Raw genomic sequence first — 14,592 nt, 5'->3', positions numbered from 1 at the left:
TCTCTGTCAGGTATTGGATTGAGCTTCCTGTTGAGCAAAAGGGATGTTGAAAGCCTCTGGCTGCTGCCCAAACCAGGCTCCCCTCATCCACAATAGGCACTTGTATCTACAGACAAGATAACTGGCCCCTGGCCCGCCTCTGTTCAGAGTGATTCTTTGAAAAATCTTATCATGATAAATTAAATGGCTTGGCTCCTCTCTCATCAAGGAAGGAGAAGGGGCATCTATTGTAACCCGACCACTTCGAGCTCTTTGTGCTACCTACTCCCCTTGATGAGCCCTGATAGGAGGGCGGAATAAGGGTCTGGCTGGAGGCACTTGCTTACCGGCTCTCCCCTCCACCCCTCCCAGGTTTTCTCTGCATTCAGAGAGAGAATTCTCTTTTCCGGGGTATCCTACTCCTCCTTAAACAGGACATGATGTAAGAAGGCCATATTTGGCCAGATGGGTTTTGCTTTAGGCCCAGTTTTAAATTTTTCCCTTATGGTCTTCATGTTTGAAAATTTTTCATCTGCCAAACTTTACTGATAATTTTCCTGTTTGTTTTAAAGACAACTCTAATGACAACCAGCACTTCAGATCAAAAAGAGAAGGATAACCACGTATTACCACACTGAGTTGTTATAAGTCTGGCCCCTTAAAAAAGGAAGCCCAGATTTCTTTTAGCCTTTTAACCCTTAAAATAGCCAAAAGGATTTTTGAAGTACTGAAAGTGGATCTCAAGTTGGCATGACTACCTTCAGGCACACGTTTTGTTCTGGGACCTCCACTTTGAGAAACCCTGGTCTCGGGCTAGGTTTCTAGTGGTATAGCTCTTCAGCATTCATCTTTGAAATGGAGATTTATTTCCTCAAGCTCTGCTGGTGGATCATAGGAAAAAATTTTATACCTCTTGACTTGGCTCAGGCTTAGGCACACAAAAAAGCCTCCTGGGCATTACATCAACTGGCACAGAGAAAATGCCCAATAAAAATTTGTTGGATGAATAAGTAAATTGAGCAAATGGCATGTATTTTATAAACCCTTTATGAATAAATCCTGTAAGTATGAGAAGAGAGGTTTACTTAGAGAAAAAGCCATTTACCAGAAATGATTTGAAACCCACAAAGAGCAGATATGGTGGTTCCACAGGCAGTTTTCAACTAAGATTAGTGACTGAAGGGGTCCCAAATAGCACAAAATTCTAAGAGAGGCCAAAGCCCCATCAGGAGTGGCCTTTCTGTGCCATCTCTGGGAAGACTTACTTGTGGTGGTTTGTGCAGTGAGCATAAATCCTTAGTTTGTCCCGGATCACTCTGCCTGGCCGTGGCTTCCGCTGGAGCCCAGCCACATGCACGGCTAAGACTTTGGGCCCAATCAGGCGCTTGTAAAGGAGAGAGAGCCAGTAGTCCTGAGGGAACAGAGAGGCGGAGAGTCAGGGAGAGCACGCAGTTCAGGTGTTCTGGGTAAACATGACAAACACACATGCCAGAAACTATTTCCTACCAGAAGAACAGTGAGTCACGACCAATGGGACCCTAAACCTACAAGCAGGGTCACCCCAACAAACACTAGGTCTGGGCTGATAACAAAGTGGGCACTGTCTAAAGTGTCTTTTTCAACTGACTAAATGCGGAAATGCAGATCAGAACCAGAACAGCATATGAACAAATGAATCAAAGTTTTTCACATACGAAATAACCAAGTGGGGCCTTAAATTTTCAAATTTCTTTTCCTACAACTATACGTTCATATTGGTTTATGACTTCAGTTTAATTGTAGACTGGATCTCCAGTTGTTAGGATTGTTATCTATACGAGAATCCAAAATGTCATTCTTCAAATATCAACACTGAAGACATATGGTGCAGTGGGATGAAGATGAAGCTTCTCCAGGCAGGAGACCAGAGTCCCCCATTCCAGAGCTAGGAGGGCAAACAGAAAAATGTTTGCTAACCATGGTACTAATTCTTTGTCATTTTCAGTAGTTCTACAATAAGAAGACTAATTCTAAACTAAAAAGAATGTGATGCTTTGACCATTCCTGGGTCCATGTGTAACTGATTAATAAATATTCACTCTGTAGCCCACACATGTTTCTGTGCTTACAAAAGCCTATTCACTACCACCTGAATTTCTGTTGTATTTGCTATTATCATATTTTGTTTTTGTATTTGATATAAATATAAAATTTGCATTTATAAATATAAATATAAAAGTTGTGTAAGCTTTTATCACCTATTAGGGAGTAATTACTCAGTGTTTATAACTCATCATGTAAAACAGGCCTTCCTAATTTGTTTAGGGGACCCCACCCACTCCCAATTCTGGAATTCAGTGAACATATTATTCAGTAAATACCCTGAAATGTCTTGAAGACATCAATCATATCTTCTCAGCCTTCATCTTCCCAGGCAGAAGCCTCCTGATGATCTTTGTTTTTCTTGTGTGGTCATTTATAACCTCTTCTGCTTAAAATATTCTGGCGAATTGCATAAATCAGAACAAAGTTTCAAAGCCCCTTTGCCGCAAACATAGCTCCAAATTTGCCCTGAGTAGTGGGCTATAAGCTTTCCCCAACCATTACCTTGATTAATTTTAAGTGGCCTTAGAATGGTTGTTAATTACGGTCTCCTATTATTTAAAATGGCAAATATTCGATCATTGTCAATCATATGTATGAAAAAATATCATTGGCTTAAGTTGCTTCTATTTGATTACAACTCCTGTGTTTTTCATTATTACTTTGTGGAGTGATTATTGCATTCCAATGGGATTTCCACCTATTTCTTACTGATTTGTAACATACCTTTTTTTTTAAGTAATAAAAGTAAAAACTTTAGGGCCGGCCCGGTGGCGCACTGGATAGTGTGCCGCTTGGGAAGCGCGGCGGCGCTCCCGTCCGAGGGTTCGGATCCCACATACAGACCGGCTCCCGCTCACTGGCTGAGTGAGGCGCGGGAGCAACACCGAGGCTTGCGATCCCGTTGCCGGTCCCCGGTCCGGTACGCGGTCAACACTGAGGGTTGCGATCCATTGCCGGACACTGAACATATTATTCAGTAAATACCCTGAAATGTCTTGAAGACATCAATCATATCTTCTCAGCCTTCATCTTCCCAGGCAGAAGCCTCCTGATGATCTTTGTTTTTCTTGTGTGGTCATTTATAACCTCTTCTGCTTAAAATATTCTGGCGAATTGCATAAATCAGAACAAAGTTTCAAAGCCCCTTTGCCGCAAACATAGCTCCAAATTTGCCCTGAGTAGTGGGCTATAAGCTTTCCCCAACCATTACCTTGATTAATTTTAAGTGGCCTTAGAATGGTTGTTAATTACGGTCTCCTATTATTTAAAATGGCAAATATTCGATCATTGTCAATCATATGTATGAAAAAATATCATTGGCTTAAGTTGCTTCTATTTGATTACAACTCCTGTGTTTTTCATTATTACTTTGTGGAGTGATTATTGCATTCCAATGGGATTTCCACCTATTTCTTACTGATTTGTAACATACCTTTTTTTTAAGTAATAAAAGTAAAAACTTTAATATTTAAGTTGGCTACTATCAGCCTTGTATTTTCTCAGTAGCTCCTCTGGTTAGGGATTATTATTCCTATTTTACAGATATGAAAACATAGTCAGAATGTTTAAAGGTATATCTCAGACCACAAAACTAGTCAATGGTAGACCGTGAAAGCAAACAGAGATCTATTTGCCTCCAGTGGCTGTACAACATTTTAATTCACCCTGTGATGTGCAAAGACACAGAATTCAACATAGAGGGTAGGGTAGAATCTGGAAGGATCCTTAATATCGGGAGTTACTGTGATTTAATTTCTGATTTCTATACTTTGGGAGCATTTACAAGACAAGAAAGGCAAAAGCACAAAACATTTGTCCATTTGAACTCACTACAATTTGTTCTTTTTTTCATTCCAATGTCTTATCATCAACGCCCTGGTTTTTATTTAGGAAATCTGAAAAAGCTAAACAGGCTTGTTCCCAAACTTGCATTTAGGCATGGCCATAATCTTGGTGGCCATGGCAATTTTCACTTAAGGTAAGACGTGTTTGTAAGCAAGCCACTCACATTTAGGAAAAAAAGATATTACTTTAATTCTCAATGATTATGTAATGATAAAAAATAAACTTCAGAGAGGTCAACCTAAATAATACCATTATTGAGTGGTAAAGCTGAACTTACACTCAGATTTATTACCTTGAAACCAGTCTGCTTTCTACTACGGGACAGCTAAATGCCAAACCATTCTTCTAAGAAAGGAGATGATGATATCTGGGTAAAGCTCTAATGAGGTTTTGAGATAGACATGTAAAAGAATTGGATGAATTTAATTCCTAATGACCAATACTTTTTTCCCTATTTTTTTAATTGTGACAAAATCCACATAACATAAAATTTACTATTCTAATCACTTTAAGCAGACAGTTCAGTGGTATTAAATAAATTCATAATGTTGTGTAACCATCACCATCATCCATCTCCGTAACTTTTTTATCTTGTAAAACTGAAACTCTATACCCATTAAACATTAGCTTCCTCTTTCCCTCTTCTCCCATCCCTTGACCACCACCATCCTACTTTCTGACTCTATGACTACTCAAAGTACCTCATATAAGTGAACTCAGATAGTATTTGCCTTTTCTGTGATTGGTTTATTTCACTTAGCAATGTCCTCAAGTTCCATCCGGTTGTAGCATGTGTCAGAATTTCCTTCCTTTTTTAATGCTGTATAATATTTCCTTGTATATATATATATTACATTATAGACCCCTTAATTTGTGGCCTAACATAGGGTCTATCCTGGAAAATGTCCCATATGTAATGAGAAGAATGTGTGTGCTATTGTTGGGTAGAGCGCTTGGTGTATGTCTGGACATCTAGTTGGTTTACTGTGTTTTTTTTTTTTTTTCCTTTTTGTCTTTTTTCGTGTCCGGCAACGGATCGCAACCCTCAGTGTCACGCCTGTACGGGACCGGGACCGGCAACGGGATCGCAACCCTCGGTGTTGCGCCTGGACCTCGCTCAGCCAGTGAGCGGGAACTGGTCTGTATGTGGGATCCGAACCCTTGGCGGGAGCGCCGCCACGCTCCCAAGCGGCGCACTGTAGCAGTGCGCCACTGGGCCGGCCCCTACTGTGTTGTTTAATCCCTCTATTTCCTCATCTTCTCTCTGGTGGTTCTATCCATTATTGAGAGTAGGATATTGAGTCTCCAACTATTATTGTAGACTGTCTATTTTTTCCTTCAGTCTGCCAGTTTTTAATTCATATATTTTTATGTTCTTTTATTAGATATATAAACTTATATAACTGTTATATTTTCTTGCTACATTGAATCTTTTATTAATACATAATGTCCTTCTTTGTCTCTTGTAAACTTTATGATTTAAAGCCTATTTTGTCTGATATTAGTACAGTTACCCCTGCTCTCTTTTGGTTACTATTTGTATGGAATAACTTTTTACATCCTTTCAATCTGTTCGTGCCCTTGGATCTAAAGTGAATCTCTTGTAGACAGCATATAGTTGGATCCTGTTTCTTCTTTTAATCCTTTCTGCCAAAAGGTAATGAGAAATGTTTCACTACAAAAAATCAAGACAAAAGAATATAGTAACACAGTAAATGAGGGCCAAAAAAAATTATAAGGTCCTGTGTCCCTAAAAACATAAACTAATAGTTCTTTTAAATACAACTAGACTAATGAACCATTGTTACAACAATATTAGCTCTTATAATTGCCCATGTATTTACCTTTATTGAGATCTTTATTTCTTCATATGACTTCAAGCTATTGTCTAGTTTACTTTCATTTCAACCTGCAAGACTCCCTTGAGCCTTTCTCGCATGGCAGGTCTAGTGGTTACAAATTCTCTCAGTTTTTGTTTTTCTGAGAATGTCTTAATTTCTCGGTCACTTTTGAAGGAGAATTTTGACGGATATAGAAATCTTGGCTGACAGTGTTTTTCTTTTAGCACTTTGACTGTATCAGCTCTGTGAAGGTTAATTCTAGGTGTCAACTTGATTAAAGAATGCCAAGAAACCTGGTAAAGCTGTCTTTTTAGGTGTGTCCATGAGAGTGTTTCCAGAAGAGATTAGTGTGAGAACCCGAGTGGACTGGGTGGGAAAGATCTGCCCTCAATATGGGTGGGAACCATCTAGTCTGCTGGGGGCCTTAAGAGAACAACAACAATAACAAAAAATAGAGAAAAGAGGTGAATTGCAATATATGTATATCATTATATACTGATAAAAAAAAGTTATATGTGATTCTATGTCTGAATTTTCTATTCTTTTCCACTGAACTTGCCATTTTCAAAAAATCTGTTTCACATCATTTAAATTATTATAATTTACATTTTAATATCTAGAGGCTCAGTTCCATTTTATTATACTTTTTCTTTTTGTTTAAACTTTCCTTAATTAATCATACCATTTATTTTTCCAAATACACTTTGAAATCTTTTCCTTGCAGTGTTTACTGTTGCAGAGAAGTCTAGCATGCTTTTGTTCTTCTCGTATGTGTGGGTAGCCTGTTCGTTTATTTTCTAGCATTTGTGCTCTGCCAGGATGCTTAGAGGAGTCATGTTTTTCCTTGATATTTGAACTCCTACCAGGATTGTGGGTTTCTGCATTAATTTGCTGCTATTTGGTGGACAACTTTTGATCAAAATTACTAAGACTTTTCTTCAACCCATGAAAATTTTCTTTAGATACTGCTTTGGATTCTTACTTCTTTATATTTGTTCCATTCTCTGTATCAGGTGTCTGTTACATCTCCATCCTTAGTTCTGTGCATCTATCATCTCCTTTCTCATTGTTTTTAATTTTTTCCTTTTCCCTCTGCAAGAGGATGTCTCAAGTTTGTCCTCCACATTGCTATATCCATTTTCTCCAGAATTATTTCTGTTATTTACTATGCCCAATGAACAGTTTAATTGTTATTACAACTTTATTTTCCTTATAATCTTTTCTTGATTCCTTTAGCTCACCTGATTGTCTGGCTCTTATTTAAGTATTTTTTCTATTATGGACATTATGTATGTGTTTTCCCTATATAAGAGAATATATGTAACTTTTATGACAGTTTTGAAGCATGTGAGAACCCACCCTCCACCTTGAAAGCTACCATAATACCTACACTGTTGCACTGAGTTATGTGATTCTTCCCTTTTTCATTGTTGTGTTTTTCATCCTCTTGCTTTATATTTTATTGTTTTAATAATATATTTGCTCCTAAGCAATATATTATTTAATTTGTTAGCTTTATAAAAGTGGCTTCATTCTTTGTGTAATTTTCTGAGATTTAATTTTTTTCCTTAACTTTATGCTTGTAAAATTCATCCAGGTTGTTATATACACTTATAGTTCATTCGTTATCAATTCTGTGTAACGCTTCATTGTGTAAACATCCCGCAATTTATTTATCCATTCTTCTACTCATGGATGTTTGCACTGTGTCCATATTTTTGCTATTATAAGCAATGTGCTTTGAAATTCTTGTTCTTGTTTCCTAATACACAGGTGAAGAAATCTAGAGGAGTGTTACTCCAACTGTGATTGGAGACCAGAAGCAACCTCACCAGCTGGGTGCTTCAAAAAAGAGCAAATTAATGGACTTCATCCAGGGCCTCCTGAACCAGAATCACCAAGGGTGGGCCCCCTCAAATTGTGTGGCTCTTCAGGTGATTCTGGTGCTCATTAAAGTTAGTGAAGCATTGTTGTAGAATATATACCTAAGAGTATAATTGCTGTGTCACATATAAGTATACAAATACTCAACTTTATAGGATAATGCCCAACTGTTTTCCAAAGTGATTCCAATTATTCCAACTTATACTCCCTCCAGCAGTGTTTGTATGGACTCCCCTTGGTCTACATCCTTGCCAACACCTGTTAATCTAGTGGGCATAAAATTTCTAGCCCTTTTTGTGTGTTGAGAATTCCTTCCCTGTATCTAGTTTGTAAAGATATTCTATATTTTCTTTTTTTTTTCTTTCTTTCTTTCTTTCTTTTTTTTTGTCTTTTTTCATGTCCAGCAACGGATTGCAACCCTCAGTGTCGCGCCCGTACCTTTTTTTTCTTTCTTTCTTTCTTTCTTTTTGTCTTTTTTCATGTCCAGCAACGGATTGCAACCCTCAGTGTCGCGCCCGTACCGGACCGGGACCGCCAACGGGACCGCAACCCTCAGTGTTGCACCTGCACCTCACTCAGACAGTGAGCGGGAACTGGTCTGTATGTGGGATCCGAACCCTCGGCGGGAGCGCCACTGCGCTCCCAAGCGGCGCACTGTAGCAGTGTGCCACTGGGCCGGCCCCTATATTTTCTTTTAAAACTTTTAGAGTTTATTTCTTTCATCATAAAATCTTTAATCAATCTAGAATTGGTCTGGGAGTATGGTGTGATGTAGGTATCTAATTTTATATTTTTCCATATGGATGGTCAATTAAGCCAGCGTCATCTATTAGGTAGTATCTTGTTTCTTTAGTGATTTGTGATGCCCTCTGTGTCTTATATTATATATATTCATGGGTCTCTTTCTGGTTTCTCTATTCTGCTGCATTTTTTCTGTTCTGCATGAATACCACACTGTTTTAATTACCATTGTTTTATGCTATGTCTTGAAATCTGGTAGAGCAAGTTCTGCTATCTTACTTTTCAGGAATGCCTTTGCCAATCTTGGGCCTTTGCTCAGTCACAGACATTTCAGAATCAGATTATCCAGTATCTAAACAAAATTTGTTGGGATGTTAGAAGTGCATTGAATTCATAACTCAAATGAGGAGAATTTACATTTTTATGACATTGAGTCTTCTTATCCATAAATATGAAAGGAACTGAAAAAGAACTTCCAAGGAGGGAATATTTCTTCTCTTTCTCTCTCTCTCACCCCTGCCTTCCTGCTTTGAAGGTGAAAGTTCACAATCATGTAATTTTTTTCTATTAAAAACTATCTTAGATCTTTTATATTGAAAATAAACCTGTAATGGAGAAGAAAACATGGAAACCTTTTCAGTTTAGAGAATGAAATCAGAAATTATTTTATTTTTAGGAATTTTCTATTAACCGTTTAGTAGTAAGCATAGCAATAAGGAATGTTAAGCCCCAAAACTTGCTCTGTTGGCAAATTCACTGATTTTCCATTTCTGGATAATCCATTTCCTTTTCTCTTTGCCTAGCCTTTTGATATTCTATGAAAATGATTTGTGATGGAGTTCTTCACTTCCATTTCCAAAAGTGTACATTGCTGGACAAAAGCTTTCATCCCCCCAGTTCAAGGATAGTGTGCCCAGGTAAAGCATATGATCTAGGTAATAGCTGTGTGTTTCTTGTATAGTGTAGGCAAATGTTTTCTTCTTGTTTTTTAAAATATCTACTCACAATTAGTTCATATATATTGTTTAAACACACATGCATTTGTAATAAAATTGTGTGTATATATGTATATGCAATAAATCGATAAACACAAAATTTAGAATGGTTACCTTGGGTAGGGCAGGAAGAATCAGGGAATGAGATAGTGAGGGAACTCATAGGTTGATAGGAATTTTTGGTAATGTTTTAGTTTTGGGATTGAGTGGTGGATTCACAGGTATTGACATTATTTTGCTTTAAAAGTAACATGTAAGCATAGATAATCTTTTGTATGTATCATATAATATATTAAAAAGATAGTAAATAAAAATTTATGTAGGATTTGTTTATCAGAGCTTCCTTTAGGAAGATGACATCGTTGACCCACTCATAGGCTGGCATCTCTTTGAATTGTTTTACCCAAAGAGAGATGGGTTTATGGTGATTTACTCTTAGTTTGTCATTTCTTCCCTGAGCAGAATGGAGGATTCTGGTTGGTAAGTCAGTTGATGGTACAAATTTTCATCTTTACTTAGATCCATGTACCATTTTCAGGCTCCTTTTTCACCCTTGCTTTTGTCTTAGTTCCATATTTGTCCTGCCTCTTTTTAAAAACTCCACCCTCCCTCTTTCTCCGCCCTTATCTTTCCCTCATGTAAACCAGCACTCAGCAGAATCAAATTATGTTTCCTTCCTTCCTCTCTCCTCTCCTCTTCCTTTCTTCCCTTTTTCCCTACCTCCCCCACTTTCTCCCTGTTCTCTTATTACACTATGAATATGTGCCATTTATATAATCACAAATAAAATTTAATAAATAAAATTACTCCTGAACACTTCTTAAGGAAATGAGGTGAAAAAGCAGAAAAAATTATCTTATGTATAGAACAGATAGGACAAAATAAAGAGTACACATACATATCTAACAACAACAACAAAAAAGATGGAATGAAATGAGAAGTTTTCAGATAAATAGGGTCATTAAGAAGGAAGGCAAATACAATGGTTTTTTATGTAAATAATAAAAAAATCCAAAGGAAGAAATGCATTGCAATTTTCAAGGGACAAAGAGAGATACAGACAGATATTCTTTAGAATTATCAGACATGAGAAGAGGTTGAAGAAAAATAGTGTCCATTTATTAGTTGCAGAGGGAAAACTAATAGCAGATGACACTAAAAAGACAGAGGTTTTAAATCTTTTCTTTTTCTTCAGTATTTATCAAAAAGTCAATTGCTGTCTGAAAGCCAGACAAGGCAGTATTATGTAGTAAGTTGAATGAAAATAAATAGGAAAAGAGAACCTGGCAGAGGGCTGTAGAATTTACTGGATTAATTGTGGAGCTCTGTGTTCCTCAAGGTCTAAAACTACCACACCAGTTCCTATAGCCCAATGCCTAGTACAGTGCCTGGTCTATAGGAGGTGCTAGAATTCAAATGTGGAATGCCTATTACGTTTAAGGCTCTGTGCTAGGCCTTAGGGATATAACAGTGAAAACGGGACAAATACAGTTTTTTCCATCACAAAGCTTATAACCTAGCAAGAAAGATAGTCCGTAAGCTAATGAGTCAGCAATTAATGAATGGAGCAGTATGGCAGGGCTCTGTGAGATCCTGTAATAGAAGGTACGGCCCAGTCTAGGAGGCCAAGGACAGAGTCTCTCATGCAGTGACATATAAGATTTGAGGAAAAATGGGGAGGGGACAGAAAGTGTCTTGAACGAGAGAAAGAGCATATGCAAAGGCTCTGAGATGGGAAAGAGTTTGGCATGTTTGCGAATCTGAAAGCTGACCGATTCAGCTGGCACTCAGCAAGTGAGGGCAAGAGTGGGACAAGGTGAGGTGGCAGAGCCAGTTCACGTAGCCTGAGGCCCATAGAGTGCATCTTAAAATAAGCGGGAAGTCACTGCAGAATTTTAAGAGGGAAAGTGACATTATTCAATTTATATTTAGCAAGCTGACTTTCATAGCTGTGTAGGAAATGGATTGGAGAAAACTACTTAAGAGGTTAGTTTAGAAGAAAGACGATAATTTTGATTAAGGTGAAGAAGTTAAATAAGAGAGAAGAGGGATTTTAGGGATATTTAAGAGATAACATTGATAGGACTGGGTGATTGGTTAGATATAGAGAATGAGCATAAAACAGGATTCTTAGCTTTTTAAATGCTCAAATCCTTAATTCTGGAGGACAGGCTTGTTACTGGTAGCACAGCAACAACAGTGGTATTTCCATTCTATCCTCAAGCTCACCTCCTCCTAACCCAACCCCAGCCCACAAAAGCTTATTGATATTAAGTTCTGCCAGAAATAAATAAGTAAAGAACATATCCAAAAGAAAAAAGTCACACAGAGTAATAGTAATAACTAAAAATGTGCATAATGTGTTCCTACAATTTAGTTCTAAAGTTTCTTTTTATCTTATTAGTGCATATGAATCCAATGCATATTTTGGAAATATTTTGTCTTTATCCACTTACTTCACTCACTATTTCTCACATTTACTATTTTCAGTAATCTAGATCTAGGCAAGAACCCTTGCTTCATTCAGATGGCTAAGCTGTAGCCCTCCTTCAGTGGCACCCCTCTCCATGGGCAAGAAGTCCACAGAGCGAAGGACACATGCCCCTCTTGAGCTAGTGCCCCTTTCTAGACCATGCTCTGAGTACCCAGGACCCAAGAATTCTCTTCCCAGATGGTCTCTAGCTTATTGCCAGGACCCGTATGTATTGCAACCTGGAGTCTGCAACAGTCTCTGGAGTGTGCAACATTAGGCCAGAAAGGTGGCAAGGGGAAGCTGCTCATGAAGGTGTGATCAGGGAGCGGGCTTATGGTCTCAGTTGTCTACACTGCATGCCCATGAGAACCTTGATGGATACACTACACAGCTAGGGGTAGGAAGAGGGGGCTGGGTTATGGCCCTAGGCTCTGACCAACCTAGTGAGAGCTGTGAATCCATTAGTTGATTCTTTCATTCTACAAGCATTTTCTGAGCACATATTAGTGGTGTGCAAGGTATTCTGCTCAGCCCGAGGGATGCAAAGATGAACAAGACATCTTTCTGTCCTCAGGGGACTTAGGGGCAAAGACACATGTAAACAACTCTCTGTAAAACAAGGCTGACTAAAGTAAACACCACATGGGCAAGAGCCACTTGTAGTATCTTGGGAATTCAAAAGAGGAAACAATTATTTATGATTGAGAGAATTCAGGGAAGGCTTTACAGAAAAACAAAAGTGGAAAAATAATTTGATTAGAGTTGAAAGACATGTATTCAAATCCCGGAAAGTTATTTATTGTCTCTAAACCTCAGTTTCTCATAGGGATTTAATGAGATAATATATCTGGAAACATCTGTCATAGTGCCTGATACACAAAAGCATTTAATAAATGTTGCTTATTCTTCCCTTTATTCCTTGAAAGATTTTTTAGCTTCATGAAAATATTCTACTATGTACACAGTTATGTTTCAAGTTGCCCTGAAAACATAACTAGGATGTGTGTGTCAAAAAGGTTAAGGATTACAAGGAAGATCCTTGAAATCAGGGCTTAATTTTGCATCCCCAGTGCCATAAATATTGGTATTCAATAAATAGTATATGATTGAGTGAAAAATCAAATTAAGATTCACCTCCTGAAGCTGATGGGAGGGCTTCCAGAGCTGAATGGGAGTGAAATGATAACTTTGTAAGGTTCAAAGGTCATGGTTTTCCTGAGCACTGATAGGCCTTGCTGCAAGTGCCTGATCTTATTTAATCTCAATATTCTGGAAGTATACATGCACTGAAGTGTGAAAGCACAATGACAAATATTTTCCCTTCATGGATCCTCTTGTGTGACTTCCAAAGTCATGCAAACCTAGTTAACTCTAAGTAGGCACAAATACTACACCAGTAGCCACTCTTCATCTAGATACTTGGCTTTGGAGAGCTAAGAAGAAACCAAGTGGAATATCCTCTTGTGTGACTTCCAAAGTCATGCAAACCTAGTTAACTCTAAGTAGGCACAAATACTACATCAGTAGCCACTCTTCATCTAGATACTTGGCTTTGGAGAGCTAAGAAGAAACCAAGTGGAATATGACTGCTGGTTCTTGCACCAGATATGGCCAGATGCTAGAGCTAACATGTAGGGGAAAGAACCTATGTAGAGGGAGCTACAAGGCAGATCCAGAAACTTTCCATGTGACCAAAGCATCTTTGGAAACTCTAAAAGCAACAATTTTTCCTGCTTCCCTTTCTAGAGGGAAAGAAATAGGCTTCAACCCATTTTTTGATTACTCCATTTAAAACTGTCAAAGGACTTTCCATTGCTTGCAGGCTAGAGAAGGAAGACCAGTGGTTTTAGTACAAATTGTCCCCATACTACCTCACCTTTATCTACCTAGCCATTTATGCTCAAGGACATTAATTTTTTCTTCCTTGCACCACAGACAGGGCCTTTCTGTTTCTCTAATTAATTCCCACTCCCATCTACACACCCCCAACACATACACATACACATACATACACATACACACACACACACACATGCATGCTTTAACTGAACATTAGCTCAAGGGTCACTTTCCCAGGGGAGTTTTCCTGGACAACCCCTATCGCCTACCTGGGCTGAGTCACATTTCTGTGTTATATGTTCCCTTAGAACTGTTTCTTTCTCTTAGGACACTTGATTCAGTTTGTATTTACACATTTATTGGTAGAAGTATTTGACTCATACATCTCTTTCCTTCCAGACTGTGAATTTCATGATGATGGGACTATGCTTTCTCATAGCTATATCCCCAGAGCCTAAACCAGACCCTGGGACATAACGGCACTCAATAAATGGTGGGAACTAGGAGGGCCTAGAGGTACCCATTTTCCCCTTGGTCTGGTCTCCGGCACCTTGCTTCTCTTACCCAGTTTTATCTACAGCTGGATTTTAGGTAATGCACTTAAAAAAAAATTATACAATTTTCCTGTACTTAGACCCATCAATCTCAGACTTGAGTAAGGGTGGGAGCAGGCTTAGTTGGGTTTGCTGGGGTTCTGTGGATCTACCAGTGGCAGTAGTGAGGAACTTCTAACCCAGTACAATGGGGGTGATACCCAAACTGGAGAATTGAGTGGAGTGGAGACCCATGAAGCCTCCAACCTAGAACTACAGTCCAGAGGGTCATTATAAAAGGAGCATCAGAAGCACAGTGTCTGGGGCCAAAGAGCCCGGTCATAGCCTGCCCAGGGTCATGAAGCCCTGCCAATAGC

The 14,592-nt window shown here is 38.5% G+C and overlaps 1 protein-coding gene across 1 annotated transcript in view; it reads right to left on the bottom strand.

The window, feature by feature from the left end:
• Positions 1-1,244: 1,244 nt before the first annotated feature.
• LOC103586802 (inactive heparanase-2) overlaps positions 1,245-14,592 on the bottom strand; it is a gene marked incomplete at its 3' end in the record, with an annotated part of 226,462 nt that continues 213,114 nt past the window's right edge. Inside the window, exon 6 of the mRNA XM_008568134.1 lies at positions 1,245-1,390. Within this exon, the coding sequence (XP_008566356.1) occupies positions 1,245-1,390 (146 nt within the window). The remainder of the gene's footprint in view (positions 1,391-14,592) is intronic.

This window comes from Galeopterus variegatus, unplaced genomic scaffold, assembly GCF_000696425.1.
Source record: "Galeopterus variegatus unplaced genomic scaffold, G_variegatus-3.0.2 Scaffold378, whole genome shotgun sequence".
Classification (NCBI taxonomy): domain Eukaryota; kingdom Metazoa; phylum Chordata; class Mammalia; order Dermoptera; family Cynocephalidae; genus Galeopterus; species Galeopterus variegatus.
Note: the sequence above shows the minus strand (reverse complement) of the source record. Positions and strands in the feature narration are given on the sequence as shown.